Genomic DNA, 19,908 nt, shown 5'->3' with positions numbered 1-19,908 from the left:
AATTATTTCTTTAACGTTACCTATTAAATTAAAATCGCTGATCAAATTTAAAATGTTATTTCCAGTGTATGGAATCACACCGCGAGCCGCACGTTCGCATGAAATGGTATTTTTCCCTTTTGTAATTTGTATGAATGATGTCAGATATCTTCATTCTCAAGTAAATGCTGTGTAACCCTTTGTGTTAAATAGAGATAGCGCTATTCATGTATTTTAACTCACACCTTGTTGTATACAGCCTAGTGAGTAAGAAAGAGAACACTAAGGCAGATTCTCTATAGTCAGATCTCGTACGTGTGAGCGAGACAAATTCACAAACTTAAAATATAACCGATCCCAAGAGGAAATCTTTTGTATCGAACTTTTTAGATGCGATTATTGATTTATATAATTTAAATGATAGAATGAATATTGTTTATGTTATTGGACTGTATTAATTAAGTATTCATTTAAACTTTATTAACATATTGTAATAGTTTTAGCGGTAAAGACAATAATTCATACAACATGTCGCCTAACGAGATGAATTGTATGAAGAAGTAAGAAGGTCGAAATATTATATTTCCGATTACTCTAGCTTTCTTAAAAGTATCCAATTTACTATCTATTTATCAATTCTACCTTATGCATACATTTTCTGAGTAAATCCTCATGTACTTACCAACAACCACGTATTTTCTTTCTTACGAGAAAAAGATAGGAGGTTTTACCCTCTTTGGCAAAACCCCCTCTCCGATGTCCTTTTGGACCTCTATAAAAGAGCATAATCTCTTTCATCGAATCAGTTCCGTCCGATTTCTGCAACTACGACGTTCTCCATAACCCGTAAGAGGATTTCGATAATTCTAGAACTACGCCCTCGCGTACAGTTCTCAGCGGAATTCCCACTCGCGCTAAACAGACGTCATACGTAGCTGACGTCATCTCTCAGTAACGCGAAACGTGTACTAAATTTTATAAACGTCAGTTCTAAACGAACTCAAAATATATACCTGTATAATCTTTAAACTTAATAAACGTTTACCGCTCAAACTAAATAGTGTTTTAAGAATTAGTTTTGATAATAACTAAATATAAGAATATTTTATAAATTATAAATATGTGCTAAATAGATTAAGGTTTTATATAAATAATTAAATAAAAAAATAATATTTTTTAATTTTAAATCTATAACCTGAATGTGTAACCAAAAGACTATTTATACAAAAAACATTTAAAAATAATAAAATAATTTCTACAAATACTTAAATATATATTTTAATAACTTTATATTATGAACACTATTCTGTGACTTTGACTTCTGTAAAGGATTGTGCCATAGACAATAAAAAAATATTAATATTTTAAAAGCGAGTTATCAATAATAAAGTGCCTTTAGTGGAGTACCATTCTCGAGTGCATCCACCTCCCACTCCAAATCCTAACTGGATGAAACTGCTCAATACTGAGCTAGTCGAATATCAGGGAACCACCTATCGGTGGATACTACTGAGGGATTGATAACATCCTACTTCTCATCTGGAGGCTTGCTATCTACCCTCGGTGGTAACACCCCTTAAGGGGGGGTGACAGTGTCTCTTTTTGTGTTTTTTGAGGCTACTAATTTCCAGAAAGTTTTTAAAACACGCATCACATTGATGTGGTTTTTCCCCACTATGTGTCATTTTGTGTGTTTTGAGTTGTGCAATCTGCAAGAACTTTTTAAAACAGACATTGCATTGATATGGCTTTTCCCCCGTATGTGTCATTTTATGTCTTTTGAGATTACCAATTTGCAGAAATTTTTTTAAACAAACATCGCATTGATGTAGTTTTTCACCATTATGTATCATTTTATGTCTTTTGAGAGAGGTAATTTCCAGAAATTGTTTAAAACACACATCGCATTGATGTGGTTTTTTACCAGTATGTGTCCTTTTATGTCTTTTGAGGGCACGGATCAGCAGGAACTTTTTAAAACAGACATCGCATTGATGTGGTTTTTCCCCCGTATGTGTCATTTTATGTTCTTTGAGACTACTAAATTGCAGAAATTTTTTGAAACAAACATCGCATTGATGTAGTTTTTCACCATTATGTGCCATTTTATGTCTTTTGAGAGTACTAATTTCCAGAAATTGTTTAAAACAAACATCGCATTGATGTGGTTTTTCAGCAGTATGTTTCCTTTTATGTCTTTTGAAATTACCAATTCGCAGAAATTTTTTTAAACAGACATCGCATTGATGTGGTTTTTCCCCCGTATGAGTTATTTTATGTTCTTTGAGATAACTAAATTGCAGAAATTTTTTGAAACAAACATCGCATTGATGAAGTTTTTCACCAGTATGTGTCATTTTATGTTTTTTGAGATTACTATTTTGCAGAAATGTTTTAAAACACACATCGCAATGATGTGGTTTTTCACCAGTATGTGTCATTTTATGTGTTTTGAGAGTACCATGTTGCAGAAATTTTTTTAAACAAACATCGCATTGATGTAGTTTTTCACCAGTATGTCATTTTATGTTTTTTGAGATTACTATTTTGCAGAAATGTTTTAAAACATACATCGCAATGATGTGGTTTTTCACCAGTATGTATCATTTTATGTGTTTTGAGAGTACCATGTTGCAGAAATTTTTTTAAACAAACATCGCATTGGTGTAGTTTTTCAACATTATGCGACTTGTATGACTCGAAATGCTGAGACTTCATGCACAAAATGTAGTGACTATTTCGATGACTCACAGATTCAAACACTCCACGACAATTATTGCAAACAAAGTTACGTGGAAAATATGTAGCTCTTCTTAACTCAATTCGCACCACCTTTGGCAGGTATAATTTCTGAACTTCTTTTTTGACGTTTTGTTCATCTATTGTTATCTCCGAGTGCTGTTTCATTATATCTATGATGTCATTGGTAGCATGTGCTGTTTTGTTATGAAACATGTTTTTCTCAACTGTGTCTTTTCTATCGATGTCTTGTTGTTTACTGTGACGTTCTGTGAAACATTGCTGCATAGATACCTACAAAGAGAATAGAGTTGGTATACTTACACAATTCAATAATATTAAAATAAATAAAATATGATTGTGTTCCCTGATATTGCACTAAGTATTTGTTTTGACCATGGCCCAAACAAGGGGGGGGGGAGGGAACTGACAGGGCCGTAGCCTGGAGGCCCGGGCTCAGGAAGGGCCCGGCGAGGCGAGTCAACCAGATTTTTTTTAGAAAGTTAACTAAACACACATCACAACTTTGCTTCACTAGTAAAAAAGTCTATTTTTATGCAATAATATTATTATTAAAAATTATTTGGTTGTACGATACAATTTTTAATTGTGTATGCAATACTCGACAACTCCATAATTCAAATGGATGTATTAAATTATACACAAAAAACACTAAATATACACATTAATTTTACCGCGTACACCGTTTGGAAAACGTTACTGTAGAGCATCACAATCCTTTTATCCTTAGCGATTGGTAGGGGAGCCGCTTCAGGATGTGGGGGCCATGGTTTTGACAGTTAATTGCTTTTGTTAATTGATGTTTTTTTATTAGATAGAACTAACGAAAGGTTAAACTGTTAAACTATTCTGTGATCCTGCACACTTTTTGATAATTACCTATGATTAGGATCATTTACAATCAATAGAGTCACGTTTGATCAACGCTACCAATTTATCAAAATTTAGTTTAAAAATCAGTCGTCGATTAACACTAATATTTGCATAAATATTTTTGAAAAAACACTTTCTGAGAAAATATATTATAACCAATAGAAAAAATCATTTTGAAAAAAGTAAGCTACCCCGGCAGGGACTCGAACCTGCATCTCCTGGGTTTACGCCGCGTCCTTCGCATTTACCTATATGCTACGCAGTGACATACTAATTTCGACAAATTTTAACTTGCTTAGAAAGCTTAATAAGCTACATTTTATTAATAAATAAGACCATAAATTTTATGTAATAGTAAGGTGCGGTCTTTTTCAACAAATTCACGTTTTATTACATTTTTACAATTTATTGTAAGTTTATCATTGACTGAAAATAAAAAATATTTTTTTTGTTAATGTTTTCAGATACATATTTATTAATTAACACAGTTGAAAATGTAAATTATCAAAAAAATGTATCAAATCGCAAGCTTTGTATTTTTCCGTTGGGTGCCACTCGTAGGTAAAGACATCACCGAAATTATTCTCGTATGCAATGCATATACTTACGTGCAAATTTTACGGAGAAAATCGTAAGCGTTGTCACGCGAGGTAAAAAAATAACTCGCGAATAGTCGCTTAAGGCCTGTTCGGACTGTTCAAGTGATTTAGTAACAGAAAGGTGTCCGAACACAGTGCATTAGTGAGTGACATGTCAAAATGAACAGAGCGACAGATATTTCAAAACGGACACCATTCGCGCGACACGAGAGTGCTGCCGTCTCCAGATAAACTTGTAACTTCAAAAATAATTCAAATGACACGATACAAAAACGGCGTTGACGTAATTAAATCGATTTACGCTACAAATTCCTATTGATGAATACTAATTTACATAGGATACCTACCTATTATATTTTTGTCGATTCATAAATTTTTGTATGCTTACCAATGTATTTTTGTAGTTTGTTTAGGTAATAAATAGGTACTTTATGCACATTAGGATAATGTGTACCTATCTCTTTACCTACTCTCAATAACAAGTTTTCTGTGAAATATTGCCATTATTTATCAACGTATTAATCAACAAATTATCCACACTACCTACCGACATGACATAATATCCTTCATACGACGGTTTGTCGCATTGAAGTATAATTACTATAAGTTATTATACTTCACTTCTCTGCGGCAGTCGGCGACTAATGAACTCGCCTGTTCAGACTTGTTTCGTGGCTTGTTTAGTATATAGTGAGAGTTGGTGGGGGTCGCTACTCAGCCGAAATAATATAATAAAATGGATCGGCTGGACTGACCATTTTACTAAACTACAGGCGGCATTTTATCTTGGGACGTCACTGGCTTTAATATCTGTGTTATCCACTCCAGCGATAAGAAAAATCTAAATATTAATCTCTTTTTTTAACTTTAAAAGACTGTTAGGTGTGTTAGTATCTACATCTAACTATTTTGGACTAGTCGTGTCAGATCACCAACGCCTGATTGCACCAATTACAGAGATTATGTAGGTACCCATGAAAATCTCATTCTGCTCATGCCTTTGCTTCCATCTATCTTCCACTGCGTTATATGTAGAATTTCTGCGCTCCATGGTAGTGATAAGTACCTATAATACTTATTTGCGTGACTTAAACCTTCCCACTTGCAATGTCATTATCCCAGGAGAACTACATCTCCAAAAATGAATATACTTACCTACCTAATAGTATTGTAACCATCCCATCACAGACTTCCGGTATAATGATATTATACTGGAAGTCTGTAATGCCCAATCTTATATTATAAGATTAGGGGCGCACTCAGGGGGGGGGGGGGCAAGGGGCCCTGGCACCCCCCAAAAACACTGATATTGAAAGCCAATAGCTTAGACCATGGTTTCCCAAACTATGGGTCGCGACCCACCAGTGGGTCGCGAGCGAATATTGAGTGGGCCCTCGCCACTGTATACATGAATTAAAAAAAAATAGGAAGTGATAAATTTGATATTTCATTCAGCTATTTATATTTCCTAAAAATTGAAATAAACTTAAGTTGTGTAAACTTAAGTGTTGTTAATATTGTGATAAAATAATAATAATTTGAATTGCCAATGTACTACAGATGGCAGCACAACTAACACGTACTGTTAATAAATAACTTTGACGACTATTTTGGGGAAGAGATGAAAAAGTTTGATTCGTTGCGTTGGATTTGTAACCCATTTCAAGACGACTTACCAACTAGTATGTCAACAAAAGCAAGTGAAGAACTCATTGATTTATCAGAAGATACGTTACTGAAAAATAGTTTCAATCGTAAACAGTTAACGAAATTCTGGCTCTCAGTTGCTGATAATTATCCTTGCCTGTTCGATGAAGCTATGAAAGTCCTCCTCCTCTTTACTACCTCATATCTATGTGAGGTCAGATTTTCGGCTATGGTTAACATTAAAACTAAATACCGAAATAAATCGGATATATCAAACTCACTGCAATTAAAAGTAACTAAAGTTGAAGTGGATGCTAAAACTGTAATGAAGAAAAATAAGAAACAAATACATCCTTCCCATTGAAATAACTTTGTAAAATGTAAAAAAACCATGCAGGTGTAGGTATTTCAGTAATAATTTGTTTTATTTAAGTTGTGTTTTTTATTTCAACAGTCTTTCATTCATATTGGTAACACTTATACTTTTTTTTTTAATTTCAAATAGAACAAATAATACAGCATTAAGTAGTTCCACGACTCGCCACTAGGGAATCTGAGCATTACCAATATTTATGCCCTCTTTTCTCTAAGACAGCTAAGAGGTGGGTCCCAAGATTGGAAATTTTTGTTAGGTGGGTCGGGGCCCAGTCAACTTTGGGAACCACTGGCTTAGAAAAATAAAAACGCGGCAAAAAAATGATTTCAGATGCACCAGCACCCTCTTTGGAAAAACATGCGTCAGTGAAAGATCATTTTTAACCTTATGCCTTTTAAAAACATACATAAAATATACATAAAAACATACATAAAACAAACATTATATAAGGTGTACATGGTTAAAGATTAAAGGTTAAGATTAAATGGACTTGGCTTACTTTATACACAGGAGATTATAACACATTGACTGCTGGACTAGATAATTAATTTTTAATTACCATTTAAATAACATGCTAATTATATGGAATGACCACCTTAATCGTTACGCGCTGGGCGCGTCTTTAGCGTCCAATGTATTATAAAGTAACCACGGCCGAAGTAATTCAAAAGATTTGTAAAAAGAAAAGAAAACTTTATTTTGTTCTGTAAATGAAATTTTTAAATCATACTAAATATTTTTTTTTCCATTTGCATGAAAACTGTATTTAATCCTCCTACTTTCCCCCCCAATAATAAATCTTGGGTGCGCCACTGTATAATATATAAGTTGTTTTCGTATCCTAAATAGGTACATTAAGGGGTGCATAAGTCCCCTGTAGCCAGAACCGCAATGTCAATTTCGAGAGCCTTTCGATAGGTAGTTTTAGCATGTGTCCCTCCCAATGCCGATCTAGTGTTGCCAAGTCAAAATTAAAAATTTCAATAGATTCTATAAAATATCAGTAGATTTTAAAATATGGAGAGAACTCACATTGTGCTGATAACGACTTTCATACACTTCATAATATGCTCTTTAAATAAATATGAAAAATAATTTGTTGATATTAATGTTTTGCAAGTGTTGATTGTTTAATATTTTGTGTTTTGTTAATATTTTAAAATAATTTGTTTAGTGCCCCTGATGTAGTATGAAATATTAATGTCCAACGTCATTAATTTTAAATTAATTTGTTATTGGGAAGTTATTATTGGACGGATAATTTATATACCTATTGTTTTATTATTTCGGTCGCTTTGGACTTTGTTTGATAAATATTGTTTTATAATAAAAAAAAATGTATTCAGTTGAAAATATCCATCTGAGGCGGACGAAAGTACTAAAAAAAACGTTTTATTTAATTAAAACAATACAATGCAGTTGCACCATGAATTGACAGTTAACAAAATAAAAGGAAAAAAATAACAATAATAAAACTATTCAGTAGACATAATGAGCCCTTTGTAAATCTTTGAATAATGCTTCTTGTTATAATTATTGTTCAACTTAGTTAAATTTTATTTGTTGATAATTAATTATTGTCATAGATTAGTAGGTACCTACATATATTGTTATATATATATATGTAAAACAATACCTAATAAATAACATAATTGTATTATAAACAATGATGTCAGTGGGTAAAATGTCACTCTTGAGTAGAGTTACAATGCTTTCTTTGACCATTTGGAAGCGGCATACATAAAAAAGGCGTGCGTTAATCATTTTTCATGTTTATTTAGATTTACCGACATTGTCCTTCACGATTAGGTATATTAATCATTATGTTGTGAACGTCTTTAATTAATAATTTGTAATATGCACTATAATTTAACCTCGCAATCATCGATTAAAAAAACTCTAAATTTGGCGATAAGTTGATTTCGAGAAATGGACCTGTCAAGTGTGCGATTTTACACCTCTGCATTATTTCCTGCTAGGCTTCGTGAAGTCACTGATTGACACTAATAAGCCAGGAACAATTGACATCTTGAAGCCAACATTGTTCAACGCCAGCAGTGCTCGAAAAAATTTGCCCAATATTGTACGCCCAGAATTTACTTGTTGAGTGAGATACAAATACGATAGCCATATCTCCGAAATCATCTTCAAATGTTAATAGGCACCAGTGTCGAAGGGTGGAGGTAGGCTGTTAAGATCCACGATAGATAGCACAAACTAAACTTTGTCAGTCATAAGTATTTGTTTTCATAGAAGTAAGACTACAATTTACAGATGGTGTTGGTATTGAACGTACCTGATCTGATGGCCTGTATTGTGGATCAGAACAGCCAGGAAGATGATTCTCATTTTTAATCTGGCGAATTGCGTTGTCATCAAATTCTTCTTTGATGACGATTCCCTCATCATTCTCAGACTTTACATTGATTAAGCCGATTTGACAACTCTGAAAATAACACCATTATTAATAATATGTTACAGTATCACCATTATGATCAGCTGCTGGGAAAAGGCCTCCCACATCTCTTTCATCTGCTAATAAAATATCCGAATTCACCCTGTGCTTTCAAGTGTTACACTAGAGCGTGTCCTGTCTCGCGTTTGATGTTACAACCCAAATTTGACGTTTAGATAATGGGCCTTTCTGACTTTATTCAATATTTTAACAGATAATAACAATATCCTAGTAAATACAATCAGCAACATGTTACTTGTCTAAATTGAATTTGTTGGTTTACTTATAAAATTGTTCACACAGCAACTGAGTGTATATTGTTATGCACTAAGCAAATGAAGCGATAATACAATTTAGTTGGTATGTGTAATGGACGACTAATACTAATACACTTGTCTAAACAAATTAGGAATCTACTTACCTCTTTTAAATGGATACTTTTCCTGTCGTCCTCGATAATTTCCTGTTTGACTGACACGTCAAGTGGATTCTTGCGTTTGAAGTGATTTACGTCAATCCATTGGTATGCACCGTCTCCGATTACCTCCGCCGTCTCGTCAGGCACTATTTCATCGGTTGTTTCGGTTTTAACTTCCATTTTATCGGTATTTAATATCAAAATGTGTCAATAGCGTCCCTCAGCGTGGTATTTCATTACTGGCCAAAGACTAATATACGATGGCTGTCTGCCAACTGCCATAGACAATATTGAGATCATTGTTTTGGATGAGACGTTACCATGAGGTTAAATTATATTGTTTGCCATTTAGCGCAATGCTAAATTCTCAATTTATAAATAATTATTTCTGAATAGGTACACAAAACTTCGTCACATATAAATTCTCTAATAATTGTTATCAGTGGATGGTGTCTATGTAAATTTAAGATTTTTTATGTAGGTACCTACCTAATTTTTTTGTAATAGGTAGCCGGAAATATTCAGGTAATACATTAGTTAGTCAATAATAGGCAAAACTTTACAGTAAATTTGAATCATTTAATAATCTGGATTGTGGAGGGCTTGAAATTATGAAAACCGTCAAAGTCGATCAAATTTTAAGGTTAAAAAAACTGCCCAAACTTCCCGCAGACTTTTTCCTCCAGAAGTTATACACTGATATGTTGAATATTTAACACGTATTTTAAAGCTGTTTTTTTATGAACAATATTTATAGCGCGACTAACCGTTCTGACAATCTTGGCAACTGTCGATAAACTGACAAGACTTGTCAGCCGGTCAGGTAAAAACAATAGATCGTGACTGCTATAGTAATGGGACAGTTGTAGCTATGCGACACCTCAACTTTAAACTCCCAAAATAAGCGTAACTAAGCATTTCTGTAGGTTTGAAGGAGACATAATAATATTATCTATTCGGTCATTTCCTCTTTATATTATGCTGCAGTTTTATTTTTTCATCGCTAGTTGGGACTACTTTGCCGCAACTAGTTAGTTGCAAACGAATTTTGCCAATATGGACACTGCTTTAGACATAACAATATTTCTAGTAAAACTATTAGTAACTTGTAACCTACTCATCTAAATTTCATTTGTTGCTTTACTTATAAATAATTGTTCACACTAGCAACTGCGCGTATATTGTTGAGGACCAATCAAATCAAGCGCTAACACGATTCAGTTGGTATGTAGAAACCTACTTCAATTATTCTGTGTAATTGCTATTTATAGCGGGTGTTTGCTCACGACGAATACACTCGCCTGGACAAAATCAGGAATCTACTCTCTTCTAAGTAGATACGTCAAATGGACGCTTGCTCTTGAAGTGATTTACGTCAATCCATTGGTATGCACCGTCCCGATTACCTCCGCCGTTTCGTCAGATACTATTTCATCGGTTGTTTCGGTTTTAACTTCCATTTTATGGGTATTTAATATCAAAATGTGTCAATAGCTTGTATGAGGCGTTGCCATGACGTTAAATTATATTGTTTTCCATCTAGCGCAGTGCTAAATTCTCAATTTATTTATAATTATTTTGGATTAGGTATTTACCTACACTCAACTTCATGACATGTAAATTCTTACATAATTATTATCAGTAGATGGTGTCTATGGAAATTTAAGATTTGGTGCCAGCGCTCCATTGGCGAGCCAAAAGTCCGAGGACAATAAATCGTCCGATTTGTCTATGCCCTGCTACTGATCAATGAACGAATAAAAAAGTCGAGCTGTCAAAAGTCAAAAATTGCGATTATCGTAATGTCTTCTGATAACCCTATAATTTTGTGTTATTTATATGTAGACTTGCGTAAAATAATATAGCAGTGAAAACAACACAAGATTTACGTTTTCTTTTATGAATTTCATAAATAAAAATAAAAAAATAATTGGTAAATCTCTCATTTTATAATGTGTAAATTAACAAATAAATCAATGAAAATGTTTAAAACAATTACAGATTTTTTTGCGGTCCGAATGATTGCGTATTAATGTCAAATCAAATTTGCATTGCGATCGACGGACGAAGTCTGGCAACTCGGAGGTAAAATATCAAACATGTTTGAAATCCAACGAGCCTGGTCTGCGGATTAAAAAGTCCGCAGACCTGGGGTGCTCCACGCGAAAAAAAAGTCCGAAGACTGTAAATCGTCTGACTTGCGTGCCAATGGAGCGCCGGCAGTAGATAATGGAACAGCATTTTAGCTATAGGACCCACAACTTTAAACTCCCAAAATAAGATTAGCTAAGCATTTCTGTAAGTGTGAAGGAGACAGATTTATTCTGTCATTTCCTCTTTATATGACTGCATTTATATTTTTCCGTTACTAGTTGGCTCTACTTACAAACTATAATTTTATTATTCTTAGTTGAAGTCACCTCAAAATCGCAAAAACACGTGTTTGTACTAACACTTCCTTTAGGAACAGTGATCTTTCGGTGGCATTTTTTTAACACAAGTTTTGTGAATTTCGGAAAGATATTTCTCAGGGAAGTGCGAGGGACTACGAAATATCTATATGCATTGAGATTTTCTTATCAGCTCGAAAAATAACCCTAAAGGTAAGTGTGTCCAATTACTAGAACAGATTTTAATATTTTTTAGTAATTGGACGGCCTGTCCAATTACTGTGTTTGCTTATATTTATTTAATATTAATGAATTCTTATAGACATTAACGGTTCGTGCTTATTTATTTTATTATTAGCTTATTTACAAAATTTTAGTTGATTAGCTCTTTGCGTTCAGTTATTGACCGGGTGTCCAATTACTATAACACTGTACTGTCCAATTACTAAAATATTTTTTTTTATTGTGTTTCAGATTCTACAACATGGGTTATTTATAATTTTTGTCATTTGAAAAATTTAATAATGTATTTAGGTACCTATAGCCTTCATTTAGGCTAAGACTTTAGGTATATAAACTAATCTGTAGTTTTATTTAAATGTCCCATAACTGTATCACTGGAGTCCCATTACTATATTTTCTCATTTTTTTCCGAAGAATATAAATTTTTAATAAATGCTTTTGGTTTTATTATTTTAACATGCATTTTCTTAAAATTCATTCAATTCCGCATCTTTACATATCAGATATGTTCCCTAGAGGCTAATATTCTTTGACTTATACACTTTTTAAAAAAGTCATCTCCTTAAATGTCCCATTACTATAATAGCATTCACCCTACCTACCTACCTAATTTATTTGTAATATGTAGGTAGCCGAAAATAATCAGGTAATACATTTAGTTTTACAATAATAGGCAACACTTCACAGTAAATTTGAATCTTGATGACTTGAATCTGGATTGTACTGGTCTTGATATTATGAAATCCGTCAAAGTCGATCAAATTTTAAGGTTAAAAAAACAACACAGACTTATTTATAAAACTTCCCTAAGGATAGCTGATTTAATGGTTCTGTGTTATTAATAATATGAAGTAATGCTATTACAAATCGATATTTCCAGCTATCTTGACACACTAGGGAATGGTTTGATTTAGATAGATGAGTTAAAAATGATAAATAATACACTAGCCTTACAACAGCTTTTACAAATGTAATGCAAATATTATTATTAATATCAGTGCAACATATTTCTTGGAAATCGATTTATTACTACCGGTTTTTGTGTGAAGGATTAGTCTGACTTTGACAGCTGATGAATATCAGGAATGTATATTATTTTAGTATAAATAACACTGAATATGATTGATATATTTGATTTGAGAATTTTTATAATTCAATTTGAAACAAGAAAAGGCGAATCAATATGTCAAGCAATCTGGGATCTGATTTTTAGAGCTGAAAAATGGACCACTCGTTGCTTGTGGAAAAAGTAATGCGCAGGCTTTATTAATTAATCTATAAATGGTGGTGATATACGTCATTATCTATGGGCTATTATTACCGTAAATTGTCTATGATAAATAACGGTCGTGCGCAGAAACGCGTCTTTACGATCAGGTTCGCTGTATTTTTTTGTCGGGCATGATAACTGTGTGTTAAAATGGATGTCAACCGTGATCAAGATGATTTCAAAGATCACATAAACGAAACGCACGACAGAAAATTTGATATACCCATAATAGACCCAAACGGCGTGGACACACACGCTTATATAAAGCGAGAGAGTGTTGACGCTAGTAGCATATTTGAGGTTAGTGTTTTTCAAAATGTCTTTATCGATAAAACGTGAACCATCCTGTTTATTATCTAGGCAAAACTATTGTTGAAGATACCGGACTACATGTCGTTTTTGTGGTTAATGTGTTCAGATAATAAAAATTTAACACCTCATACTAACACAATCTACCTACAGCGAAGTTAATCTTATAGCGCCTGTACATACGCATGGAATTACTGTCGCCAATTCTGCTTATTTTAAACTGTCATGACAATTACTGTATACACGTAAAAGTGCTGACTGTCCCTCCAATCTCATTCTTCAAGAGAAAGCGAGACGCGATGTGTTATTTTATACTACTATCTGACAGGTTGTATTGAAAATCGGAGCTCAAAATGAGTAGTTCGTTTCTTTGCCGGCATGCTCGCTACGGTCGCTCTACTGCGCAGGCGCAGATCGAAAATTATCTTACTTGCGCGCAATAAATCATCAGAATTTGGAATCTTCCAATCTTGTTTAGTTAATGCACGCAATTTTGCCAACTGCAGGATAATACATGTTTCCCCATACATTTTCTTACTGTGCACAGTACATCCATGCACGTGTAAACGGGGTATTAGTGTATTGTGCATCAAAAAACCGTTTTTTTTCTAAATGCGTTTATGGATTACCACTCATTACTATCAATGTATCAACAGGGCTTGACAGACAACGCGTTTCTAACTAAAAATGGATGTGCCGACCAGTAGCAAAGGGTGGAGGCAGGCTGTTAAGCTCCGACATAAATAGTAAACAATAAACCAGTGACGTCCCGTGGGGGTAGGCAGATTGAGCGTTGCTTGGGGGCGGCAGTTACTTGAAGGGCGGCAAATCTAGGAAAATCATTTGGAATACATAGATATAGCTAAGTACATTAACTTAGTAACAACGAAAATATCTTTCCATTAAAAAAATCAGCTCATTGGGTTTGTCGGGTTCGCGATATCTAGTTTACTTCCGTAGCCCTTCGATGTCCAGGTAACCAGAAACGACACGTGCAGATTTGCGAATAATACAATTATCTGATATTTGGTTAGTAATGTATCCATACAACACATTTCTCACTCATGAACACACTCATGAAAGGATGATAAAAATAATGTATGAACAAATGAGGCGGCATTTTGGCGCTGCCTAGGGACGTCACTGCATTAATCTTTGTTAGTCGTACATATTTGTTTTTATTGAATTAAGACTACAATTTACAGACGGTGTTGGTTAGTTTTTGATATATTATTTAACCCTGCCCCAACCAAACCATAATAGTTTTGGTATATTTTGATCGATACGATTGAGGTTGGACGGTCTTTAAATAGGGCCATATATTTCTGATACAACATTTCACGGTGAAGTGTTATACGGTGGACTGCATACATTTAAGTTTCGGTACTGCAATGGGCGATCGATCAAAAAATAATTCATACTTTTTGCAATTAGAATTATGATTTACTTCTACTCATAATGCAGAGGAAGGTAGAGGGCAACAGAGGCTAAGTAGAAGAAGATTGTTTTGGCGACATAACCCAGTGGTGAAGGGTGTAGGTAGGCTGTTAAGATCCCCTATAAATGGTGCACATTGAACTTTGTCAGTCATATCTATTTGTTTTCATTGAAATCAGTCTACAATTATTTATAGATATGGTATTGGTTTGTTTTTAAAATTCAATTAAACCCTGCGAAACCAAGCCATAATAGATAATTGTCAAAAAATACTCATTTATCTATAAAATATCTATAATTATGCAATTAAATTATACAGAAGCTTGGATATTTTATAGATAGAATAATATTTTTTATTTATTATAGTCTGGTTTAGCCAAGGCTTAATGAATTAAAAAAATGAATCGTCAATATGTGTAATATGTATTCTAAATCTAACGAAAAAAATACGTATAAATGAAAAAATGTGCACAATTTTGTTTTATCGCCCAAAATAAACCAAAATTATTAAATTTTGATTTAGGCAGGGTTTAATTGGTTGTAAAAAAAATAACCAACAATATCTGTAAATCGAAGTCTTAGCTGAATAAAAACAAATACGTAGGACTAACAAAGTTTAATGTGTACTATGTATGGCAAATTTTACCAGCCTACCTGCACCCTTTGCTACTGATATAACTCCCGTCTTCAACTCAATGGCTAAGGTGCGTTTGATCAGATACGACTGGACAGGATAGGGAGTTTTTGGTTTTTTTTTGTTTTTTTCCAACCTTGGATACACGACGCCACCAATAGAAGAAGTTTGATACATATTTTAGGAATTAATTCTGTCCTTACATTATATCTATGTTTCAGAACCCTACAGCGATCGTAATTGACATAAAATCAGAGATTGATTCTAAGCAGTATGTCGTAAAGACAGAATATTGTGATGCCACTCTGCCTTCAACCAATTACGATGAACTACAGCCAGGATGCTCCAGTTCAGAATGGAGACCAGTCAGCGAGGTAGATTAAATTTTACTAACTAGTATCATAGAGGTAATTAAATATGTCGATGTATATAGTAGAGGTGAGTTGGAAATACTGTCACTAGCTTGTGTACTCAAGTATCGGATGAAACCACCCATACTCAGTACGTGTGGCCCAATAAATTTATTCCAAAAAAACTTGTGATGATATCATCGCAAGTCGCTGGCTAGTTGGTAGTCTTTTAATACTATCGATATTAAATGCGCGCGAGCGAGGTAGCACTTGAATACATTTATATTTTAATTTATTAGTCTATGCATGCGAATGACATCATCTTATGTATGAACAAATAGGTCATAAATTTTCTGTAGCAGCATATTATTCCCTCGGAAATGTGAAGCGCCTAGTTTCAAAAGCCCCTAAAACGGTTTTTTGAGTTAGATATATAGTTAGATGGATATTTTTGTGATGTTTTATGATGGCCAAAGATTGAACTTTAAAAAACGCCAAAATTCGTCAATACGTATGATCAAAAATTAGGGTAAATTTCAAAACCCGCTAAAATGGTTGGGTGTGCTTTTCAAATACCGCTAAAATGGAAAGCCAAAATACTCTTTAAAATGTAACGAATGAAAAAATAAATACATAAAATTCACATATTTAATAGATATTATGATTTTTTCTCACTTTTCTCAAAACTACCTAAAATCGTTTTTCTCATTGTTCTCAGTACTACCTAAAATCGTTTTAGGGGATTTTGAAACTAGGCGCTTCATATGGTGAGGTTACTGAGGTGACGCAGTTTACAATAAAAAAAATCATTGTTATTCATATTATGTTAACAAGAATATTATAACATAACATAAAACCAACCCATAAATTTAAAATGTGTTTAAAATTTTATAATAAATGGGACATTAAGCCCAGCTCAGTGTATTTTTAGCGATTCTATTGAAGCCGATATTTCAAATACTAATATTGAGTTAAGTTATAGTTCCAGTTTAGTATGAGTCGCATATGCACGCCAACCGCTCTATATAGTATTCCAAATACTACTAAGTATTTTGGAACAAGTTTTAATACTAAGTTTTTTTATACTGGTAGTAAGTATAATTCAAAATCGACCAGTTTTCCCACCTCTAGTATATAGGCTTGATTATGTCATCTATCGGTTGTAGAATATATTTCACACAATATTTTGTGTTCATCATAACTCTAACGTGAGACTTGCTTTCGACCATGTTTTTAAATAACATCTGTCTAATTGTCTCTTTGGTAGGGGTTTTTACAAATATTTCAACTATTCACAATCAGTTTGTTATATATTTTTTATTTTTATACCTAAACCATGACTTTATATGTAGGTTATAAAGTTTTTATTTTATTATATTAATGTATTATATAAGTTAGATGTTTTCAGTGTTTATTTACCAATGGTGTGTGCGCATCATGGCCCCCACAGGGCTCTAGCCTGGGGGCCCGGGAGCAGAAGGGACCGGCGTGGCGAGTCAATTAGATCACAAATTTGCTTTAATAGTGAAAAAAGTCTCCTGTGATGCTATTTTCCTTCATTGCTATTATTTAAAATTATGTAGTTGTACAAAACAATTTTTAATTGTGTATCGATAGGTAGGTACTCGAAAACTCCATAATTAAAATGCATGTATTAAAAATACTCCCTAATTTTACTGAATACACAAATTAGAAAACACTACTGTAAAGCGTCACACCGACTTTACCCTTAGCGATAGATAGGGGGGCCCGCCAAAAATCATAGCCTGGTGGCCCGTTTCAGGATGTGGGGGCAATGGTGCGCATAGATGGTATAGTATAAAATTTAAATCCATTAGAATTAAAATTCCATCAAGTACCCCTTCGGTCGATAGTATACATATTACCTAGTAAATAATACACCCACGATCGCCGAGCGGCTTAAGCGGCGGCCTATAACGTCGTAGGGTCTCAGGTTAGAATCTTAAATCTGTCAAATACACATTGTTTTTCATTTTGTATTTGCTCGAGTATGGAACTGTTTGGTTAAGCATGTGGCTAACACCCATTTTCGGTCATATACAAATCGCTCATATGATCTTTTAGAATCGTGTATGACATTTTTTTTTAAGTTATACTTCTTTTGGGGCGTTTGTTTGAGTGAAATTGAGAGCTGCGCGCACACACCGTTACGAAAGTGCGCGACAGTATGAAGTTAGCTGCGAATCAGTCAGCTGTATACAAACGCAAGTTTGATAGTAGAATTGTTCCTAGGCAACGAATTTATTATTGTCGGCCATTTGCAATTCCTTACGGAAACAAACGAATAAACGACAGAGTGACAGTTGTTACTTTAAAAATAAAAACAACGATAAATAATTAAGTATATAATTTAGTAATATAAGTAAAGTGTATAGAAATTAAGAGCTAGTCGAAGAATCTAGGTTATCGCAAGTTTTGTTTTTGTTTTGTTACGCCAAAGAAGTATAACTTTTAACGCGCGTACATAAGTAAATACACGATTTTTTTATGAAAATGAGTCTAGCGAAATAAAACGTCCTATGAGTTGTCATAGTTTTGTTTATAAATGAAGTTTTATGGTGAGCCAATAAGACAAGACAACTTACAGTTACTACCAAGCGCAGAATAGCTGAACCACCGCCATCTTTTATTAATAAAGCCTGAGCATAACTTTTTGCACAAGCAGCGAGTTGCCCACTGCCATACTATATATTAATAAAAAAAAATTGTAAGCAGAGTTTGGTATTCTATAATGACTGAAGAGTATAAATAAGTTATTAGTTATTGTCGTTTAGAATCGACTGTCACATTGACAAGCGTCCTAGTGTATTATGATATTATATACAGAAGATGTTTACTTACGTTGATCATCACTTCCAATTATTAATAACACCTAAACCACAAAAAAAAAACATTCAACTCGATGCAAAATGTCTGGGACTCACGATTGTACTCGGTCAAAACCAAATGCCGCCTATTCGACGCTTGCATTCTGACGTTGTTGCTTTACGGTAGCGAATCATGGCACCTTACTAAGGCTCAGAGCAACCGTATACTGAGCTTCGAAAACAGATGTTTGCGACGAATATTGGGTGTATGACTTTAGGAGCAACGGGGAGATAAGAGAACGCACTAAGCAGCCTCTCATCGCGCTAAAAGTGAAGAGGCGACGTTGGACCTGGCTCGGTCACGTGCTGCGGATGCCAGAAGAGAACCTTAACCTGGCTTGCCTGTTCTTCAAGCCGACCAATCTACAGAGTGTATACGGCAGAGCTACGGGATGCTGGTCTGACCTGGAACGAAGCAAGAAGACTGGCAGGCGATAGGGATTCTTGGAGGCGCCGCGTGGCCAAAGAATAAGAAGAAGAAGAAACCTCTAAATCAGATAAACTCCAAGGTTTCCAAGATACGTTAAAATAATCTGAAAGAAATCTGAAACTAAGAATACTCTGACAAGTGAACATGACAGACGCGTCAGTTTGAGCACTCTATAGACAATGACGGTTAGGTAGGACCAGTCGTGAAATGTATCGGCTTTCCTCTTCAGTCGGCAATGGCTGAACACAACCTCTGTATGCGACTCAATGGCCAAAGTGCGGCACTAGACAGGATATTCGACAACCTTCGATAGAAGACTGCACCGAAAAAGAAGTTTGTTTCATATTTTAGTAGTTAATATACATCAACTTTATTTTTACATTATAATATTATTTTCAGAACAACTCTGCAGCAATCCTAACTAACATAAAATCAGAGATTGATCCTAAGCAGTTTGTCGTAAAGAAAGAAAATTGTGATGACACTCGGCCTTCAACCAATTCCGATGATCTACACCCAGGATGCTCCAGTTCAGGATGGAGAACTGTAAGCGAGGTAGATTAAATTTTACTAACTAATATCATACAGGCAGCTTAATTTGCCGATGTATATAGGCTTGATTATGGCATCTATCGGTTGCAGATTCTGTTTCATACAATATTTGGTGTTCCTCATCACTTAAGCCTGATACTTGCTTTTCACCATGTTTTGTAAATAACATCATTAGCAAATGAGTTTAAACCAACTCTGGATGCAATCCTCTAGTACTCTATTCCCCTTCTTAGGGTTGTAGACATAATTAATACTTATTTAAATAAGTTGGCGCAAGTCATTGTTTATTAGATTTTAG

General features: G+C 34.1%; 3 protein-coding genes across 4 annotated transcripts in view; all 3 read right to left on the bottom strand.

Annotated features, from left to right (window-relative positions):
• LOC147076407 (uncharacterized) overlaps positions 1 to 19,908 on the bottom strand; it is a 493,316-nt gene that overhangs the window by 102,093 nt on the left and 371,315 nt on the right. The window lies entirely within an intron of this gene.
• Positions 1,530 to 2,486, bottom strand: LOC147076432 (uncharacterized; the record flags this gene model as incomplete). Its single annotated transcript, XM_085941265.1, has 1 exon — positions 1,530 to 2,486. A coding segment is annotated over one exon (957 nt), but the record flags the coding sequence as incomplete, so codon positions are not given.
• LOC147076431 (uncharacterized) lies at positions 1,845 to 9,369 on the bottom strand. Its single transcript, XM_085941264.1, has 3 exons — positions 9,111 to 9,369; positions 8,531 to 8,680; positions 1,845 to 3,012 (listed from the first exon to the last, which is right to left on the bottom strand). The coding sequence occupies exons 1-3, from the start codon at positions 9,285 to 9,287 to the stop codon at positions 2,488 to 2,490; spliced, it is 852 nt and encodes a 283-aa protein (XP_085797390.1). The 5' UTR covers positions 9,288 to 9,369; the 3' UTR covers positions 1,845 to 2,487.

This window comes from Rhyacophila brunnea, unplaced genomic scaffold, assembly GCF_057557595.1.
Source record: "Rhyacophila brunnea isolate RB1 unplaced genomic scaffold, BYU_Rbru_1.0 scaffold_13, whole genome shotgun sequence".
NCBI classification, from domain to species: Eukaryota; Metazoa; Arthropoda; class Insecta; order Trichoptera; family Rhyacophilidae; genus Rhyacophila; species Rhyacophila brunnea.
The sequence above is the reverse complement of the archived record's forward strand: the minus strand, read 5'-3'. Positions and strand labels throughout refer to the sequence as shown.